General features: G+C 42.9%; 2 protein-coding genes across 3 annotated transcripts; one reads left to right on the forward strand and one right to left on the reverse strand.

Moving 5' to 3' along the window:
* Nucleotides 1–1053: 1053 nt before the first annotated feature.
* Nucleotides 1054–9250, forward strand: LOC129363402 (germ cell-specific gene 1-like protein). Of its 2 annotated transcripts, XM_055035520.1 has the most exons (6): nt 1054–1501; nt 2822–3128; nt 5990–6037; nt 6124–6288; nt 6379–6490; nt 7854–9250. In XM_055035520.1, exons 2-6 carry the CDS (start codon nt 2834–2836, stop codon nt 8308–8310), a joined length of 1077 nt encoding a protein of 358 aa, XP_054891495.1. In that variant the 5' UTR covers nt 1054–1501; nt 2822–2833; the 3' UTR covers nt 8311–9250. The 2 variants fall into 2 exon arrangements, with proteins under 2 accessions (XP_054891495.1, XP_054891496.1); XM_055035521.1 differs by lacking the exon at nt 1054–1501 and having other exon boundaries at nt 2580–3128.
* A 101-nt stretch (nt 9251–9351) lies between these two features.
* Nucleotides 9352–13698, reverse strand: LOC129363420 (epithelial membrane protein 2-like). The gene is made up of 5 exons (XM_055035544.1): nt 13534–13698; nt 12096–12180; nt 11213–11315; nt 10548–10688; nt 9352–10421 (listed from the first exon to the last, which is right to left on the reverse strand). Exons 2-5 carry the CDS (start codon nt 12168–12170, stop codon nt 10264–10266), a joined length of 477 nt encoding a protein of 158 aa, XP_054891519.1. The 5' UTR covers nt 12171–12180; nt 13534–13698; the 3' UTR covers nt 9352–10263.
* Between the last annotated feature and the right edge of the window lie 6989 nt (nt 13699–20687).

A 20687-nucleotide genomic window follows, 5' to 3' on the forward strand; every position in this document is an offset into this window, starting at 1 on the left:
ACGCTGCTGACTGGTGGACCTTTTTCTTTATTGGTTTGTTTTAGGTCGAAGGTCTCAAACTTGTTTCATTTCTCATTTTTCGGCCAATTTCAAACTCAAAGGCCGGTTGTGCCAGAATGCAGGTTTCATGGATTTGAAACCTGCAAAAAAAAACCTGATAAAACAACAACAAAAAGCCATCTCTGCAGTCGATAAGTACTTCTTAAAATGAAATATTCTCCATCTGATCCCTTCAGGATTCACAATTGGGTTTTTTGTGATTTAAAAAAAAAAAAATTCTGCAATCATAATTGCAGATTTTGTGCCTCGAGACAGACAACATAAGAATATTTATGTAAGTAATAATGTTTTAGTTTGACGGGCGTTTCACATCTTCTGGAAGACCACGCTTTCCGTTTCTAGTAGAATCCATTTGATGGAAATCTCATTTTACGAGGAGTCGGGGGCGCCAAGCTCTCCACTAAAGTTTCATAAGTCGTTTTGAGGAAAAACATCCATGGAATCATACGTCCTCCACCAGAATTATCATGAACTTTGACCTCACTTGACCAAAGCACAGGGTTCAGATTGAGGGGACAATAGACTTTGCCAGTTGCCACTTTGTTGCGTTTCTCCCGGGCAGCACTTCGGACGCCGCAGCCTTAATGCATGGATTTGAATACTTTTTAAATTCACACAGGTTCTTTGAAATCTACAACAGCATATTTGGGCCATTGTATAAAAAAAAAAAGTTTCAAAAATCTTCAACTAATTGAGTATTTTCAAAAATGAGGGGGGGTTTTCTAGCGAAATTTATATTTTCCAAGCTCGGAAATATATATATATATATATTTATTTTCTAGAAAATTTCATAGATTGATCTCAAAACGTTGGAGTTTTGTGGCAGAAATTTACAGTTAGTCTGAAATGTTAAAATGTAACAAAATAGAAACTCGTAGGGGGCGCTAACACCGTTTAATGGAGTTGTACATACAGTTCAGTGCTTTGCACCCATCAGGTCTTAATAAATGAATTTTGTATGAATGCTGTCAGTATCCAAACTTCTCTCTCCAAAGGTCCTACTGCTCTTCAGTGCACAGTTTCTCTCTCCAAATTGAAAGTTGTGTGTGTAGCTTTGGTGTCGAGGTTAAATCAAGCCGACATTGCTTGTGCAGGCTGAAAAGCCCTGGCTGGAGATTGGGGGATGGAGGGGAATGAAATGGATCAAGATGAGTCTAGGAATGAAATTGAAACAGATGGACCTGAGCTGCCTGTTTTGGATTTATTTATACGGCTGGATTAAAGGCGAGTGTGTGTGTGCGTGCGTGCGTGCGTGTGTGTGTGTGTGAGTGATTGAGAGATACACTCCTGCTTGTGTCGGGAGTGACCGTCACACATCCCCCGTAGAGGTCACTGTGGTGACCAAAATCCTCCCGTCATCAGTGGAGCAGAGTGGGAGTGGGGATCCGTCGCTTCTTTTCCACTTTTTCTCTCCGAGAGGCCGAGGGAAGACGCACAGCAGGTAAGAACCCTTCCTTTGTGTCCAACGTGCAGCGGGACTCGGGGCGCTCGGATGCGTCCGTCCCCCGGATGGTTTCCATGGCGATGGCAGATTACCTCCCCAGTTAGCGTGACGCGTCTTTTTTCAGGGCTGTGTGGGTTTCAGTTTGTTTGCAAAAGTTGGTGACGATTGGCGTTTTGGAGAATTCATTCGCAGGGCTTTGCAACTTCTGTGGATTTTATTGGGACTTTTTGTGACCGACCAGCACAAACGGGACGACTTTGGGAAGTGGGGCTGAAATTTCTGCATCGTTTGAAGTTTTTTTTTTTTTTTTTATCAGCAAAAAGAAATAAAAAAAGCCTTGACAGTGTGATGTGTAGTTGTATTCAGTGCCTCTGAATCAGTACTTTGAAGACCGGCTAATGTCTTGCAAATGTTTTTCTGTGCACAGCCCAGAGCAGGGGTCAACGACCTTTGCAGCATTAAGAGCGGGTTTTGCCTTCGCTCCAGCTGGACAAGGTGAAGAGACACAAAAGATACAAGACGCTTCAAAACAAAATAGACACTTTTATCAATATCTGTTGCTAGAATTGAATTTTTAGATTCAAGAAAAACTTATTTCTTTCAAAAATGTTTAAACTTTTCCATTAAAGGGAAGGAATACATCTTTCTGACCAGAAATGTTTACATTTTATGTATTTTCTTTTTCAAACTCAGATTGGAGTGAAGATCAATTTTCATGTCTTGCCACAGATTCTCGATCGGGCCGGACTCTCAGACATGCTTTGATCCAAATCCGTGGTGAAAGAAGGAATTTAATTTTTTTTTTTTTGTAATTATGAAAAGGCGAAAATGACTTTGGTGTGAATATGAGTCATTTAGAAAATGCCATATTTGAAAGAAACAATGTTAGGTCATTGTAGAAAGGGAATTCTGCAGCTCGTTGCAGAGTTGAAACATAACGAGGTTCTCGCACTTTTGCAACATTAAAAGAAAAGCAATAAAGTTCTTTTTTCGTTTTTTTTTTTTTTTTTCTGAATCTACATTTTGAAAATAGTCCGTGCTCGACATCGAAAATGAGATGCAGCTCACTCACTATGTTCCACTGCAGACCTGGCTGTTCAGGGTCGAAGGTGAACCTCCAGCCTTTCTCCTTTCCTGTCCTCCATTTTGTACTGGTCTGTCATAAAAATCACAACAAAGCACAGAGAAGTTTTAGGAGGATATTACACAGAATCCACTTGCACTAAACTGTTGCATTTAGAGAACGTGTCTGTCGTCCCAACAAAGCTTTTCGAACAAAGACTAAAAAATGTTTTAACTCTCGTTTCCCTCCGCCAGCCTCCTCCCACCATGGCCTTCGTCAAGAGAGTGCGCTCCCCCTCCCTGTCCTTCTTCCAGACGGTGGTGTCCCTCCTGCTGAGCACCGTGGCCCTCACCTCTTCCTTCTGGTGCTCGGGTCAGCAGAAGGTGCCCAAGCCTCTCTGCACGGCCACCAAGTTCACGCGGTGCATCCCCGTGCCGGGCGTGTCCAACACCTCCAACATCCAGTTCTTCTGGGAGACGGGCGACGACCGCTTCGTCTTCCCGAACTTTCACACCGGCCTGTTCATCATCTGCGAGGAGAACATCTACGTGGACGAATGGGGTGAGAGAGCGAGGGGGTTATCAGTTGAACCCGAAAGGGGGGAAAAAAAAAAAAAAATTTAATAAAACGAGGAGACGATGCTCTCTGCAGAATCAAAAGTAAAGTCCTAAAGAAAGAGGACTGGCTGGTTCCAGCAGCAGAAACGTCCAGAAACCATCCGCAGTGACTGCTTAAAAAAAACTGAACAAGAAAATATGAAGTCAAAGGTACAATTTCTTTGTCTCAAGGCCAGTTAGGGTGAGATATATTGTTTTAATTATATATACTTTAATATGAAACTTTTTTTTATTTTAACTGTCAGTTTCATGTTATTTTAGTAACAAAAGCCAATTTTGTTTTTTAATGTGATGAAAGATATTAACATTTAGCCACCCTACTTATAAACGTCTAAGAAAAATCACTGCCGTTAGAGTGACTTATGTTGATGCTCTTATTTTGAAAAGTGACCGGATGTTCTCTGTTGAGAGAAATGGAGACGCCACTAATGTCAAACTGGCTATTGCTAACGGCGTCATTATATCAATGTCTACTGATGTTGCGTTACAACAGGAAGCTCGTGAAATTTTAAAAAAGCAAAGGAATGTCCAATGCAAGAGAAGAAAGACACCAATATTTTAAAAATACAAAATAATGTCAAGTGATGGACGTTAATTTCGTCCAGTCTGGTGTGCTCCTTTAGAAATCCCTACCTTGTCTGTGGACGTATCAAATTGGAAATAAATAAATCTGATAGGTTGATAGCTCTTACCAGTCCCTACTTCTACCCTTGCTCCCTGCTGAAGGTCGTTTTCTTTACCCAATTTCCAACGTTTGCCCCTGGCAAATGTAACGAGTCGGTCCCATGCTAAGAAGCTTATAGGAAATTGCCTGCATTCTGAACAACAATCCTCAGGCGAAGAGAGGAGCGGGGAGCCGAACAAGGCGGCTGTTGATGTCGGCTAAATCTTTTTGGAAGGGTGGCCAAAACGCACTGAACGATTTTTGGTTAGTTTGTACCGGAAACCAACGTCACCTTTCACGAACTCTCCTTCTGTTCGCTGATTGGACCCGTTGAAATTCTACCAAAGAAATCCAGTTCAATTGGAGAAAACCAGGTGGAGTACCGACAAGAAGCTAGAATTGAGAAGGATTGTGTAGGAAATCAATGACTGGATGTAAAAGGACAACATTGCTTCTTTTCTTTGTTTTTCTTGTTGTTTGATGCAAAAGCCTGAAAATGTCGCTAGAAACTCTGACAGGGATTTCATCGGCTGCAGAAAACGAATAAATGAAAGAACAACGGATTTCTAAGTGAGAAATCTAAAGACGCTAATCCATTTTTGTTTTTACATGTGACTCTTAGAATATTAAATGAATCTTATCATGAGGGATTACAGTAACATGCTGTTGACTGGAAATGCTAATTGGACTTCATGGAGCAAAACCGCTACTGGTCCCAGTAAGAAGCAGGGCCACAGGACGGTAGTTTGGATGAGCCAGGATCTCCTTGGCTCTCGCGTAGATGTGTGACTGTGAGCCTGCGGCGCTGTGCTCTCGGCCCAAAGAGGATTATCACCACGGCGAGTTCTGCTCACGGAGATTTAGACTTCAACGGTACGACTCAATTATGGATTAAAAGCCTGGGAGGCCAAAGGTTAACAGGATTCACAAACACGGGCCGAGTTATCATCGTCTCGTTTGCAGCTGATTAGACGAACCGAGCAGGAACGATGTGGGGAGTTGAACCATCAGCCTCTTAACTCCTCCACAGCAGGAGCAACGAGAGGACAAGAAGTCCAAATGCAAAAACCTAAAGTGTACGTCCGGGATTCGGTGTGCTGGATGTGCTGGAGTAACTTGTTTTCATAACTCTAAGGCTTTCTTGGCTAGACTGTCTAGTTTCAAACTGACATTTTCACAGTTTCGAGTTTTCACAGGTCATCTGTGAAAACTTTGAGCATTTCTATCTCCTCCCAACGTCACGATCGTCGTATGACGAAATGCTCCCAGTGGAAAAACCACCAATCAGAGCAGACTCAGTTATGCTTTTTTATTGATTGGAAGCGATTGGTTGTTCTGGATTGGATTTAGAGATATTAGCCACATCTCTAATGTTGGGTTTTTCTCCACTTCAAATCAGAACGACCTTATTTTGCTTTGGGGCATAAGTTACGTTGACATTTGTGTTTGAAAGTGGGGAAAAAAACACAGATGTCTGACAGCACAAAATGGCATCTGGTCTGTTCCATCTTCCAACTCTACATGTCGTTCGTGTGGTCTTGATTTTTTTCCTGCCATCCTTAGTTGCACCTGCGTCTTTAAGACTCATCCTTTTGTGAGTTTGGAGGCAGATTATTGGAGCGATCATTTAAACAGTTTGGCAATCAAGCCGCAAAGAAGCTTAACTAAAAACTGAGAGGGAAAGACGCTGCTGCTGCTGCTGCTCTCTGTTGATGCGCTTGCAGCCAATCAAGATTCTTCTGAGAGCAATAATTGCTTTCTGGTTGATATTTTGGTGAAATTTAAATGATCGTTATTAACATCGTAGGAAATAAACAAATCCCCACTAGCCTGTGTTTCGGCTTTTGGTGCAGCTAATATTTTTCTTTCCGCTGCCATCCTAGCAGATTTACACCAAACAAATCCTATAATCCCTCATCAGGTTATGCCCGGCATTAGAAAGGCTTTATCCAAACGGCCTTGCCACATAATAGTTGATGGATGTGTTTAATTAAACTTGATGTTTCCTCTAGAAGAAAAAACGAAGGTTTCTGATGTAATTCTTGGCGTTTAATGTGGGGGCTTTGGATGTTTATTACGTTTTCTGTCCATACAGATTTGTGAGTTTATTTTGTAACCCCCTTTTCTTCTTGTCCTTTTAGAGGAGAAATGTCGATGGTTTTACAGTTTGACTCCCGAATCAGAGGAAGGTAAATTCTCCCTCCTCCTGCTGGACGATTGTCTGACACACATGTTTGTTCTTCCAGCTCTCAGCCTCCCGTTTCTTCCTCTGCAGCAATGATTTGGCTGTGTCTCACGTTGGAGTTCATGTACGTCGGCCTGCTGCTGGTCAGCTGCCTACTGCTGTCCGCCCAGCTGTGCATCACGGCCTGGTTTCCCTCCACGCTGCGCTGGGGCCAGATGCTCAACGCCTTTGCGGCGGTCTTCACGGTCTTGGGAGGTACAGCTGTTGCCCCCTCAGATCTACGTGTGGGCTGCTGGTTCGAACTGAAGCCGTTGATTTTTGTGGGGGGTGTTTCGTGCTTTGCAGGTCTTCTTGGGATGGTGGGTCACATGATGTTCATGCAGGTGTTTCAGACCACGGTTTCAATGGGACCAGAAGACTTTAAACCTCACAGCTACGGCTACTCCTGGGCATTCTAGTGAGTTTGTTGGACCTTTCTGTTTAATCGGAACATTTTAAAGGCCCACTTTAAAATGTGCTTCAACATGCGCTGAAGCTCAAGCCGTATGAATATCATATTAATCGTGACAGTTTGTGGAAAAGTAAAGCAATAGTAAAACAGGCTTGTCCTAATATTCTGAAATAATGTTCATATTTCAACTTTGAAATAAGAATGAACTTGTCATCACTTATTAATTTATTTTAGTTCATGTTTTTGTCAAAGCTGCAGGCATACTTACTATCCCAAATATTGTAGTGGGTCACTTCTGTTTCAATTAATTTATATAAAAAAAAAGTATTTTCCCCTTTTATAGGAAGGCTAAATCAAATCCAAGACTTATCGCAGTTTTTTTTATTTACCACACCTATCTAACTAGCTAGCTAGTTATCAGCTCTAGAAGGAGAACCGACTATATATCCCTTTCCCATCACTCTCTATCTAGTTAGCTAGCTAATAGGCATATATTACTATCTCTTTCATAATAGTCTCCAGTTTAGGAGGATTGCTAATTGTTGTCTGACCAGATGGCATGTAAAATTCCTCCACTGAATTGGGGTTTCTCCTTTCGGAAGGACATAACTGGGAATTCTCGAATAGACACCCAAACAACCTAAATGGAATATTTTTAGGAGTTTTATCCCAAATAAGGCCAACCATCACTTGAGAGCTCTAGATATTTGGGTTGTTTTGTTGAGGCAACAAAACAGTCTCCCAATCCAGAGGGGGGCATTTACCACTCCTGACATTTGGTTACAGTCCTCCATGGGCCAGCAGTGATAATACCATCCTTCAGCTCCCCAGGACAGAAGTCATCCACTCCTGCCACACTGTCCTTGGGGAACTTTCTAACAACCTCTGTGCTCCTTCCCTGCTCCCATGACCATGTCTAATCATGTCTATTCAGATTAAGGATATTTGAAAGAACTTGTTCTACCAGTCAACAATCTGAGGAGTCAGTGTTCCCAAACTAAACACATCCTGCGTCCCGTTGGAGTCGCTTGCCTTGGGACAAGCAAATGTCGATCTCCATAGCCTCCCTGAATTCCTCTCGCACCCAAGTTTTAGTGGGGTTCCGGTAGGGTTAGGGTTTTGGGTCACTTGGTACCTGCCTGTTATTTCAGACGTCCCTGCAAACAAGCAAGCCCTAAAGGACTCCTTCTATCACTTTTGGGGTTAACCAATGGTAGCTCTGGTGACCAAACGGCAAATAAACCAAACCAAAGAACAAAAGAGAAAACTCCTGCTGTGATTTAGCTGTTTTTGCTCACTCTTTAAGCCCGATTGAAGCAGACTCAGAAACCGTCCTGAACAGCGTGCCTCTTGTTCTTGTCTCTATCAGTTTGGTGTGGCTAGCCTTCACCGTGTGCATGGCGGCGGGCGTCTCCACCCTGAACAACTACACCAAGAAGGTCCTGATGGTGGGGCCCAGGAGTAGCTCCAGCCTCAACCCCTGCAGCTTTAACTTCATGGGCCTCCTGCCACCCGCTCCCCACTACACCCCCCCAAACCTGCCCGTCACCCTGTCCGCCCCTCTGCCTGCCCCCGTGATCTCCCACCTGTCTCCCTACTACGAGCCTCCGCCGCCCGCTTCGCCGAGGCTCACCCACTCCCACTCACTTCCCCTGACTCACTCGGACTCCTTCCCTCCTCCCCCGCACCGCCCGGCACCCGCGTCCCCGTTCCACCGCCTCTCCCTGTCCTCCCCGTCTCTCTCGCCTTCCATCTCCGTTCACAGGATGCTTCCGGGACGCGCGGAGCATCCCTTCGATCGGGACGAGGATTACAGCCCGCTTTGAACTCTGCAAAAGTGCATCTCGGCAAATCAGAGTATCGTCAATAACTTGTGAAACGCATCACATTTCAACACTTTTGGCCAAAAAAGACTTGTGTTTAACAAGGATGGTAGGTTAGGTTTTGGTTGAAGACTACAGAGTTGACCAGGAAACAGCCATTAACTCAACAGCAACCTTTCTGTTCACTGAGCACTCTGTCCAAGGATTTTGATGGAAAATTGAGTGGAAGGAAAAAAGTCTGACACAGCGAACCTGAATAAAATCAGCTGCTATTCTTTCAACCCTTTAGAATCCACGTGAAAGTAAATTCGGTCTCCCTGTAAAAATATCGATCAAAAATTTACATCTGTGCAGTTAAACATAATTGATTTGCAATAAGCATACAATTGTAAAGTTTGAAACAACCAGAAAATTTAGATTCTTTTTTTTTATTTATCATTTTTATGTAACTGCTTATGAAGTGTTGAAGGTGCAGACTGGAAAATACAACGAAACTGCAAAATGTAACCGTCCACTTCTATTACAAATTTGATTTAAAAGAAAAATATCTCAAAAATAACTTTTCTGGACATATTTTTGTCCCGCGGTTTTCCACATTTATCCATTTTCTTTCAACATCCAGTCATCATCAGTGAGGACTCAGATGAAAGCAATCCTTTGTTATATGCTGAAGTGTAATTAATGCCATATCAATACAATAAAATAGTAAGTTACCTTGCAGAATTTGAGATTTTAGACAATCATTTTCTTCACGTTTCCTCTCTCCAATCAACTTCTAAAGTTTAGTTCTTTGAAAATTTTTTGGATTTTTTCCCCTTTTCTTCCCAGCTTCATTTTCAGCTTCATTCGTCCTGAAATAAGGGCCGCCTGTCTAAACACAGAACGAATGACCTCGTCTCTGTTTGAACTCAGACGAATGTCTTGGTGTGAACCGTCGATCCTGTTTGTTTGTTTCACTTTTGGGTCAAAATCACTGAACTCCACCAGTCGACGTCCGTCTACAGCGTCGCTGGGGAAGGAAATAAACGACAAGTCACCACTGAATGAAAATGAAAAGTTTTATTATTTCAAAAAAATCACTGTTATGATCATTCATGTAGCAAAAATAAACAACATCAGACACACGGAGCTTTGCTGGGAAGAAATCCTATTTACACATCGTGTCTCAGGCTTCGGGTTGCTTTTGTGGGAAGATTTTAACCGTGTTTCTGCACAAAATTTGGATTTTTCTCAAATTTAGTCTCTCCTATAATTACAAATATCTTTTATTCCAATATCTATAATGTTTTTAGAGGAGCATAAATTAATCTAAGGCCTTTTGGATCATATTAGTTCAGCATTATAAAGTTAGAGAACGTCTTTTATTAGAGAAGACGGAAAAAAATTGATAAACTAACAATAAAGTAATGCAAAAACATCAAAGAAAATAACAAAATACCCTTTTTTAAAAAATCTACTGCAGCATACATATTCATAAATGTAAAAGTACATAAAAAAACTGTACTTGAATATTTATTGATCATCGTTATACTGCTGCCAGTCGAACGCTTTATGATCTCTTTGAAAATAGTGACTTGCGCGACGACAAACTAATCATTAAGTTCGAATTGATCTTAAACCTGAAGGATTTCTCTGTTCAGCTTGAACGACAAAAACAAAAGAACGTATCATTAGATGCCCTGAAGAAAGCCAGCCCGACTCCGGGCTGAAAACACACTGGGATACGGCCGAGTTCGACTCCTGCTTCATTAGTCGAAGGAACCGTCGGAAGGCAGGACTCTGTCAAACGTTAAGTGTATGTGAAAAATATCCACAGGTCTGTTGTGTTTACACTAGCAGCTTAAATTTAATAAAGGAACAAAGAAAACAAACAGGATTGTAGCTGGAGGAGTAGATCTTTTCCAAACAAAAAAACAAACAATGTGGAGTGTGATCCAGTGTCCAACTTGTTCCACGCTACTTCTTGCGTAGCACAAAGTAAACGATGGAGGAGATGAACGTCAAGCCGAAGGCGATCCACGCCAGGATGAAGCTGTGGCCGTAGTTGCCGAGGTTGTGCTGGTCGAAGTGGAAACGGTCCGTGTAGATGGATGCTGCGATCATGATGAACAGGCCTGAGGAGGAGGACGGTGAAGGAGGGAGGGGGAGGGTGGAGAGGGGAAAAAGAAAAAGAAAAGGACGGTGACGTCTCAAACCCGTCGGGAAGCGTTACAGAAATGCTCTTTCCAAGCGTGACTTACAGGCGAGGGCTTGAAAGACGCCAGAGATGGTGAACCTGTTCCCCTTCGGGAGCGTGAAGAGCTGAGCGATGAACACGAAGAGGCCGATGATGGAGAAAATGCAGGCGAGCACGGTGGTGGCCTGCACTGCGTGGAGGTAGTCTGCAGGGGGAGCCAGAGAGAGCAACAGACATCAGCCAGGGCTCAAATAAGGACAGGCGTGTGACATCATCACAGATGATTTTTATTAAAAAAAAAAAAAAAAAACATTTATTTCTTAATTTATTAATTAATTTATTAGAAACATGTATAAAATTTTCAGGTTGATTCCCTTCTTTTGTCCCAAATCTATAAAATATATATAAGTATGTATATTTACACTTTGCAAGTTCAATCAATGGAGGATTATCCTAATTGTAGCACTAATGGTGCTGGTGTTTTGTGTTTTTTCAAACAGGATAAATGTTTCTTTTGATTCCATCTCTCTGTTTTAAAAACAATATCCAAGCATCGCTAATTTGATCAGTCGAGTATTTTACACTTTAAAGAATAGATGAACAAATCCAGTTGAGATACATAAAAAAAAAAAAATCAACACGTGGAACTCGTGTGAGCAAAGTGATGATGCCCGGTTGGGAATCGAGGTGAAACTCATCAGTGTTTTTGGGTGAGCAGGTGATGCTTACTTTGTGGATAGTAGCTTGGGAGATCGGTCAAGTTCCACTTGTTGCCTGTCAACACCCACTGGCCCCACACATCGGTGCTCGTGTTAGAAGTCACCCACCAGGCCTGGAGGGAAGAGCAGCGAAATCAAATCCAATCCTTTGACACAACCCCTTTTGTTACTCCATTACATTAATGGAGGAGTCAGAGTGAAACACTGACAGGAAAAGGAATGAAAGTCCGGAGAGACGACACACAGGAGAACAGACTTAGAGACCTTAAGTTGTTTTGAGATGCTAGAAGTTAACTTCAGGCCCCGCCCACCTTTGAACAAGCTGTTAGCTCAGCTTCAGACAAATCTGGATTTAAGACTCCAATCATATTAACCTGGATATTTAGCAAAACATATATCATCTGCTACGTTTGTATCTCAAATCAGATATTTTTAAAAGCGCTTTACAATGTGCTGAAGCATGTGGAAATCCTGAGATAACTACAAGAATAATTTAAAAAGTCACAACGATAATATAACATCATTTATACACCTCACTCCCCCATCTATCTCATGTGCTTGATTATGCTAATTGCAACGTTATCGCCCCCTACTGGCAAAACACATTTTGGAAGCCAAAACGAAGACCCTCCCTTCAATCCCAGCATGATGCTCAGGAGGGGCGTGGCAGATGTCACGGATGGACATCTGGGAATCGGCGTTGTCTTGTCAGACAGTCAGTTCCCGAATTCATATATTTTTCTTTTTGCGTCTAATTCTCCGTTATGGGAAAGCTATTGAATGCATTTGGTTTCGCTGAGCGACTCCTCTTGAGCGATCTTTGTGACGAGCTACGGCTGAGCAAACCTGCGTGACGCGATTTCCTGTCGAGGCAACACGGAGCCTCCACTTACATTGTCGATGGTCGCCACCAGCAGCAGGATGATGGCTGCGATGTGAAGAACCGAGAGAGCGATGAGAACCAGCATGTTGACCTTCCTGCGGGGACGAACAGAAAGAAAACAGAGTTTTGAAGTTGACAGTGATTGTAGACGTCGACACACTCACTCTAAAAGGTTTCTACTCGATTTCTAACGTGGGTTTTTCAGAGCGAGCCGGTGGGTTCTCGTCAACCAAACTCAGGTTGATGTCTGTCGACGAGGTTCTGCTGGGGGAAGAGGTGGAGGGGGGGTCGGTAAACACAGAAACTGTTGGCAGGGAAGGCCTGGAAGACTTCCTGGTGGGTGGATGAGTATGGGCTTGTCTAATGCTTGAAGGATACCTGCCACTCCCTGAAATAACTGTGGAGTACACGCCCAGTTCTCTCACCAAGATGCTGATCCCTCCACACTCTAACACAATGCAGCCCTGCCTGCCCCCCCAAAAAGGAAAAGGACTAAAAACCGCAGAAGCCATTTTACAAACTGCTTCATGCTTTTGCTGTAAAACTGTAATTACAGTTTTAGTCGCCCGTAAAGAGCCTCGTGTGCACACGAGCCGCGTTTGGGTTAAATCCGGAGCCACGCTGGGGTGGGAGACATCAGAGGTTCTTGGAATGTGCCGGTTCGGTAAAGGAGCGGTCAAGGGTTGGGCCCTCCCAAAAAAAAAAAAAAAAACACATTCTGCATCAGTCACCAGAAAAAATAGGAAAACCTCCTGAAGGCAGGGGGGATGGAGCTGGCAGACATGTAACCAGAACCTGGGCATCGTTTTGACTTTTCCGCCGTCCGTTTCACCGCGGGAAACCACGAGATTCACTTTTTTTTTTTTTTTTGAGCTACCTGTGCCGTTTCAGCTTAAAGCGCTCAGAAGCTTAAAAACAATAAAAAAATATTTTGAGAAATTAAACAAATTATAAAATCGAGCTGAGATTAAAAAAAAAAGAAAAAAGATCCAACTGTTTATTTTCAGAAAGTTTAATGAGGAATATTCGGTTCTTCCAACTTTCACTCAAAAAGGCCAAACTTGTCAAATGTTGCTGGAGGGACTTTAACGTCTGGCCTCCATGTGCTGCTGAGTTTCCTATCCCGGAAGAAAAAAAAAAAAAAAGAATAAATAAAATCTAATTTGCAATTTTAGAAGTTGGAAATTTAAATTGTTCAAATTCACCCACGTTTTCGAGCCAAATTTCAGTTCATCCCACCGTGCCTGGAAAGTTAAGCCAGCAATGAAAGAGTAACAGAGTGGGAAATCAAAAACAGGCTCAGGCTGAGGTGGACAAGCGAGTATCTTTCTCTGAATTTGAATTAAAGCATCCAAAAGCAAACCTTTAGAAGAAAACATCATCAAATGTTTTGCCCTCCTGGACTCGGCCGGGGCCCTGAGAAGCGCCGGGGATAAACTCTGACTTACTGTTAGACGGCTGCGTGTCTCTTCCACGTCCTTTTCCTCCTGCTGTCAATGATCCTAATTCCAAGCTGCGAGTCTAAATGCACAAACATAAGAAACAACTCCTACGCCCACTTACACCCAGCCCCCTTTTACGTCCACACCCAGACAAGCCTCTTGTTTGCCTTTCACACAATCTCTGCCTCCTTCTCCTGTCTGTTCTGCCAATATGTCACTCTCTCTCTTTCTCTCTCTTACTCACACACACACACACACACACACATACACTCACACACACACACACACACACACACAAACCCATGGTAGTAATTTTTTCCCATCTTTGTGTTCATTCTCATGCCTTTGCCAATCAGCTGAAGATGTTGACTTTACTCTCATGAGGGCCGCTGGTGACTCACCGGCCATGTTGAGGGGGGAACTCCTAAAACTGGACGCACGCTGCCATGGCGACAGACTGCCAACCAGCTAAGCATAATCACAATGTCGTTGCCACGGGCGAAACGCACGTGTATATTTAGGCATGCAAACGATGACCCGTGCAGCTTCTTCCTCCCGACGTACAACGTTTTCCCAGGGTGTTTCAGGACGAAGGCATGTCTCTGGTGGCAAGTGGGGGCAGGGGGGCAAACGGGTGCAAGTCGTTGCCTAAGTGAAAACAGAGGAGGAACACGACGGTATGCAAAGGGTGGAGAGGTTGGGAGACATTTCGCACGGCTGTGACATCAGTTGTTATTAGTCATGGTCACCGTTTAATTCTCAGCGATGTGCCTCCAAATGAGCGCGGTGACAGATTGTCATTTTGCCTCTGAGACGCGTTGTACCGTTTAGTTTACAGTGAACTACAAAAGTAAGGCGAGGCTGTAGTTTATTTGGTGTCTCATTTGTACTCTGGAGGCGTGTCATCATCGGCATAACGAGGCATTTCTCAGCGTTTTTTAGAGGTGGTGTCGAGCATTTGCGGACTTGTGGTTCCCTAAACATCCAACTGGAGCACGGCTGAGCTTCCCAGATCTAAGTTGGGTATTTTGAGAGACTGGGACGTAGCAATAAGCAGCTACCAGCACTTGTTTCCTGTCTAATGTCGACTGTCACAATGTTGTTCTTGAATTCATATCTACATTGAACGCAGTCGATACCAGAAATTCTTGTGTCATGAAAAGGCAGCCCGAGTCCAATCAATAAGTTCTTTTGAGAATCCTGGGTTTGAAAAAGGGAATATTTGTGTTTTAGAACCGGCCGACCAGTTTCAGGCTTAAATGTAATTGGGAATGTAGAGCAAAACTGGAATATGGATGTCAACAGATGTTCTCCAGGAAGTCCAAGTGACCCGGAGACATTTTCCAAATCTGAACAGTCGAAACGTTCAACTCTGTAGATGTGCGATGGCACTTTGTATTGGTAAAAGAAAAAAAAATCCCAGAAATTTGTGGTTGTACTTTTGCAAGAAACAGAACACTGAGGGGGAAACTCCTTGAACTGCAGTAAACCTTCTGTTCATTCAAAAAAAAAAGTCAAACGGAAAAGTAATAAAAACAAACATCTCCTTGTTCATTGTCAGCCTGCAGCGTCGTGAGCAGATTCCTGCGTTTCAAATCCGACTCAACCGAGGAGGGCAAAACATTTACCTCCCACCATTCTTTCTACCCACAAATCTTTGCAAAAGACGGGGAAGAAGTTGGAGGTTCTCTGGTAGGTTTTGGCCCAAATAGGGAGAACAGAACTCAAAACTCTCACTGCAAACACAAAGCGATGGCAGTATCATGCTGTGGGAACACACTTCTTCAGCAGGGACTGACAGGTCTGGTTGGTAGTAGATAGGAAGGTAGATGGAGATAAATTTCTGACGATCCTGTTGGTGGTTTTCCTTCCATCAGACCAAAATGCTACTCATGTGTTAGAATGGTCTAGTCAAAGTCCAGACCTAAATTTTTATGCAAATCTTTAGAAAGACTTGGAAACGTCTGTCTTTCAGTTAAATGAACTCAAGCTCTTTAGTTTTAATTAAGTCCCAACAAAAAATGATGATAAATTACACTGTGAGAACATGTAGTTGTGTTTACTAACTTCTAATGTTTAAGTCAAAAAAATATTGCAGGTTTTAGATTCTGAACTCAATTCTGTGACTTTTGAAAGACAAACTTACAGCTGTAAGTTGTGTTCACTTTTTCTTCATTTTGCCATACCTCCAAAAGTTGAGCAAGCTCAGGTTTTTAAGTCGGCATTAAAAAAAAAAAAAACTGAATGAGGGAGTGGGAACTATTTCCCAGAGTGCTTTGCGTCATGTGTTTGTATCTTGTGCTGTGAGTGAGATGGATGTGTGTTAAATCGACCCGCCTCTTGTGTGTCATCAAGGCAGATGTGGTTCAATCTAACTAAAATTTAACAAAATGCATTTTAGACATTTTTCTTCCAACTTACAATCAATAATCAATCTTAACTCGAAAAGGTAAGTCAGAATAATGCAGAAATATATCACGGTGACCCACATTTGAAGATTAATGCACCATCAGAACCAAAAACAAACACACAACAGAACCAAAACAACGTTTAGACTAATTGTTTTTTGCTGAATCATTTTTGATGAACTTTTAATTCAGAACAATTATCCCATTGACTTTACTTTCATCTCCAACCTTCATTCTCAAACTAAATCCACCTTCGGATATTTTACAGCGCACTTCTTAAAGATCTGTGCCGGTTTGGGCCGGAAACGTCAACTCAGCGATGGAGGCGTAACACACAGTTCGGCCTGGAGGCGCCTTGAATGGAAACTGCAAGTTTAAATCCAGTTTGTAGGTAACTCCGAGTTCAATGAGAAGTGGGCTGCGGCGGCACGCGCATCAGGAACAGTTTGTTAATTTTCATATGCAAAACATCTGAAAAAGAATTTTTTTTAAAACTTGGGACACACTGAGAGTCTGAGCTCATCGTGAGGGGAATATTCCACCAACTGGACCCTTGGGTCAGGAGAAAACACGCAGCCGGTTCAGACTTCAGACGGCTGCCCGTGTGGCTGCATTCTGACCGGGTCGGAGGTCAAAATGCGGAAGCCTTGAGAGTGATTACATAACAAAGTAGGAGTGACACGAACTGGAACGGATCATTCTGTATTCCAGACGCCACACCTTCAAACAGTCCTTTCAACATGCCAGCTTCGTTTTATGGGAGGTAATTTTGAAGATGCGGGGCCTGGAAAACCTCAGACAAACACACCAAACCGAGATGAGTAACCCGGCCTCTGATGCATGGAAATAACACGCGTCCCACTTCGCAACGTGACTCAAGATGGAGTTGGGGGGGAGGGGGAGGCCGGGAGGAGAAAAATAACCAAATAACTATGCAGTGAGGCATCCTGAGACCCAAACCGCTTCCAGGATGCGATGTGAGACGGGTGGCGGAGGATTGAGGATAAAGAGGATAGACCAGAATGCGGTTGGACCTGCTCGCGTTCTGGGTGTGGGCTACCCCACCCTGCAGGTGAGATGAGGCAAGGTTAGCATCGTTCACTGAAGGAGAAATGCGCCACTCCCTGCAGCAAACAGTATGCGCAGAGAGCGTCTGAATAGTAAAAAAAAAAAAAAAAAACCCAAAGGGAAATGCCTGCGGAACGGCAACAACAACAAAAAAACGAAGTAAAGAATGTTCCGTTTTAGCTTTTCTTCAAATCTTAGTTTATTTTAAGAAGAGGAAACGCCATGAGTCACACATCAGTCAGCTACGATTTAGTTTCTTTCGCTTTTTTTTTTTTCTTTTTTAGAGTGGAAACCTATTGGATGTTGAGCCACGCCACGGCAAAGAAAGCGGGGAAGGAGTTTGGTCACAACATGTCTTTAAAATCCCAACAGAAGAATCGGACCAATCACGTGCCTGTGAAAGCCCTGGAGGAAGACCCAATAGGAGAGGCCTGTGGATCAGTTACCTGAAAAACCAGAGCGGTGATGAAGTTTGACTGTTATAACCCCCTGAACTCACTTTATCTCACAACTTCATTGTATTTAATGGCTATTTTATGCCAGACTAACTTGAAATATTGCATTTTTATTATTTTTTTTTTTACAAAGCCACAAGTCTTTGTTTTGGCTCGTATTTTCGACAGTAGGCAGACAGGAAAGAGGGCGAGGAGACGGGGGGAAGACACGAGGCAAAGGTCGCCGGGACTAGGAGTCGAACCCGTGACGTCTGCGTCAAGGACTGAGGCCTCCAAACGTGGGGCGTGCAAACCGCTGCGCCACCACAGCACACCCCACAAAGTCTAAACCGACTATAGTAAATAGTAGTAAAGTTATAGTAAATCACTGAAAAATAAAGCAATTAAAATGAAACATTTTGGATTTAGCATGGCGTTTAGAATAGCGTTAAAGGAATTATCACTTTTCATTGCATGTGATTTTCTTACAACAACTGAATTGACGCCCTTTTTGTGATTTAAAATGCCACAGGTTTTTATTCTCGGCTTTCGAGCCTTGCTGCAGATTTTCAGAAGGAGTTGCAGAATACAAAGGCACGCCGTACTTATCAGATCCCTATTTGCAAAAAACAAATTAAAAGGCATAAATCGTGTCGGTCAACCGCATAAAACAACAACACAGATGTATATATATATATTTTTTTTTTTTTTGTGGTTGCAAAGTGACAGAATGTGGGATAGAGGTGTGGAAACTTTGCCAAGGCTTTGTATGCTGTCCCAGCTGACAGCAGCTGCGTTAAAAATGACTTCTCCTCGCCGGGTGGAAGGACCAGGTTTGGTTTTAAACCCGCCGTCAGAGAGCTGGATTTGCTTTTCAAACAACAACCTACCCCGCACTTTGGCACTTTAACATTTTTACTTTATTTTACACAGTGACTTAAGAGGTGGCCGCTTTCGAACAAGGACTCCACTGTCATGCCGTGGAGTCAGCTGAGTCACGCATTAGCAAATTAGCGGCCGTCTGTTTGTCTCACTGTTAAATCATCCTGAGACGTGTGAGTCATTTGATGTGAAACAAACACAGCGCTCCGCTCCGTGTGGTTGAGTGGTGCCCAAATCCCCTTCACCCCCCAAAAGGAAAGGTGTGTAAGAGAGGAGTCTGCAGAATTTCAAAACAAAAGACAGAAGCCGCCCCGACCGCCGCCAAGTCTCTGCTGGCCTTCTCTCTTTTTGCACAATCGCAGTCTGTGGTCGGCCGTCTCATTCCTCTGCCGTTTTGCACAACGTCGTACCCTGCCCTGAGATTTCTTCACTTTTTTTTTTTTTTTAAAGAAAACAGCCCTCAGGCTCATTTACAGGACTTACAGGGAGGAGGGATTGTAGGTGAAATACTTCTCTGAATGAGGCAGATCACACAAAAGGAGGGAAGGTAAGAGTTAGTGTTGCAACTCCCACCTGACCTGAGGCTGTTGAGCAACTAAAAAAAACAAAAACATCAGGCTTTTTCCTCATGGCGTCACCAGGCTGATAAACGTCTTGATGGTTCACAAACATCTTTAAAAAAAAGAAAAATACCTTAGTTTTTTTTCAACTTTTATCTCTTTATCTGTGAACTACTGTATTTCATGGATTTCTTGTCACGTAGACACAAAACAGTGCGTGATTACAACAAAACAACAACATAGCAATCTGAAAAGTGTGGCGTGCATTTGCATTCAGCCCCAGTGAGACTGAGGAGCACAACTGTCTCCACTTCTTTGAGAAATAGTCCAAGTGCTATAAGAATTTTTAAAAACTCATCCATGTGTTTTCTAGTAACAGTTTACTGTTATTCGGTGTCAGAAATCTCTTAATACTGACATCACAATCAGCGGGGCGTGCCCCTCGCCTAGCAACCCAAACAGAGCTCCGCCCACTTCGACACCAGAACACGAGTGCGTTTGGTCAGCTGGTTTTTATTACGGACTGGAAGGAACAACATGTAACTTCAGGGTTGCACAGTTGCTCATTAGTTTAAGGTTCTTTTCACATGTGTAACATGTTGGTGAACAGTTCCGGGCCGTCGCCAGGAGCAGCTCATTTGCATAAAAGTGACAGAGTCCTAAACCAGAGAGCTAAAGATGGGCAGAACAGAGTCTATTTCGTGAAAGAAATGTAGTTAACATCTTTTGTGTATCCCACAGACTTATTCTGACTTCTTACTAACAGATCTCCTTTCAGTTCTGGGCTTTGACTGGGCCATTCTAACATTTTACTATAATGTGATCTGAACTATTCCACTGTAGTTCTGGCTGGATGTTTAGGATTGTTGTATTTTATAATTACTTCAGATATTTTTTAGGGGTTTAAGACAAATGCTGAATGCAAATGCACATCCTATTTTATTTACTATACTTTATTTATTTTCTATGTGGTCACTTTAAAAAAGAAAAAAATCCACCATATCAGCTTTATCTTCTCTGGACAAGTCACCATAGATATCGAAGAAAAACACAAACTTCACAGTTTCCATTCCTTATTTTCTTTGTTTCCGTTGCTTAGCAGTGCGGTTCTTACCAGCTTCCTATTCCTAGACAATGGATGCATATTTTCGCATTCTACGCCTCACGCTGCTCAACAGGAAGGGAGTCATTTCTCACTCCCAACCAGCCGGGGATTATTGAGCTGTGGCTCCGGTGCAGGTACAAACACACTGCTAACCGCTGGACCTGCACGGCACAACCCGCGCGGCGAAGCAGCCTTTCCCCCCCCCCACACCTCTAATGAGCTCATGCCTGTGAAGGTAACAGCAGATCACCAAGTCTTTCTTAAAGGTTTATCACCTAAAATAAAAGGGCTTCTAGTCGCATCAAGGGATGGAGTGACGGAGTGTGTGGGTTGATGACGGGTTTAAGGAGATTCTTAATATAGTGCAGTCAGGTTAGATCCTGAAATGAGAACCATAAGATGCTGGTTTCTTAGTAAACACTAAAATACTTGTGTTTTTTTTGTTTTGTTTGTTTGTTTTTTTAAGAATAAAAGTGAAGTGCTGCCATATTTAAACTGGTGACCAATATTTCTCCCCAGTTTGATGATCTGGACCATTTAAATGTAACAAAAGAGCTAAAATAAAACTTTCTCACTTTTTCCGAGCATTGTGTCTGGATGCTCTGTGATGGAAAATGTGCTTAGATATTTTCTACTCTTACTTTTTCTACTCCGTTTATGAGTGAAATGAAACGAGTAAATACCGGCTTAGAGCCAAACGAAG

The sequence above is a fragment of the Poeciliopsis prolifica genome, unplaced genomic scaffold, assembly GCF_027474105.1.
Source record: "Poeciliopsis prolifica strain line A6 unplaced genomic scaffold, Auburn_PproV2 SCAFFOLD010, whole genome shotgun sequence".
NCBI classification, from domain to species: domain Eukaryota; kingdom Metazoa; phylum Chordata; class Actinopteri; order Cyprinodontiformes; family Poeciliidae; genus Poeciliopsis; species Poeciliopsis prolifica.

Bases quoted from the DNA above. Each gene is read 5' to 3' on its own strand.
- LOC129363402 (XM_055035520.1), top strand. From the start codon at position 2,834: ATGGCCTTCGTCAAGAGAGTGCGCTCCCCCTCCCTGTCCTTCTTCCAG. The intron at 3,129-5,989 runs GTGAGAGAGCGA...TTGTCCTTTTAG, and splicing joins CATCTACGTGGACGAATGGG to AGGAGAAATGTCGATGGTTT. The intron at 6,491-7,853 runs GTGAGTTTGTTG...TGTCTCTATCAG, and splicing joins GGCTACTCCTGGGCATTCTA to TTTGGTGTGGCTAGCCTTCA.
- LOC129363420 (XM_055035544.1), bottom strand. From the start codon at position 12,170: ATGCTGGTTCTCATCGCTCTCTCGGTTCTTCACATCGCAGCCATCATC. The intron at 11,316-12,095 runs GTAAGTGGAGGC...TCTTCCCTCCAG, and splicing joins TGGTGGCGACCATCGACAAT to GCCTGGTGGGTGACTTCTAA. The intron at 10,689-11,212 runs GTAAGCATCACC...CTCCCCCTGCAG, and splicing joins CCCAAGCTACTATCCACAAA to ACTACCTCCACGCAGTGCAG.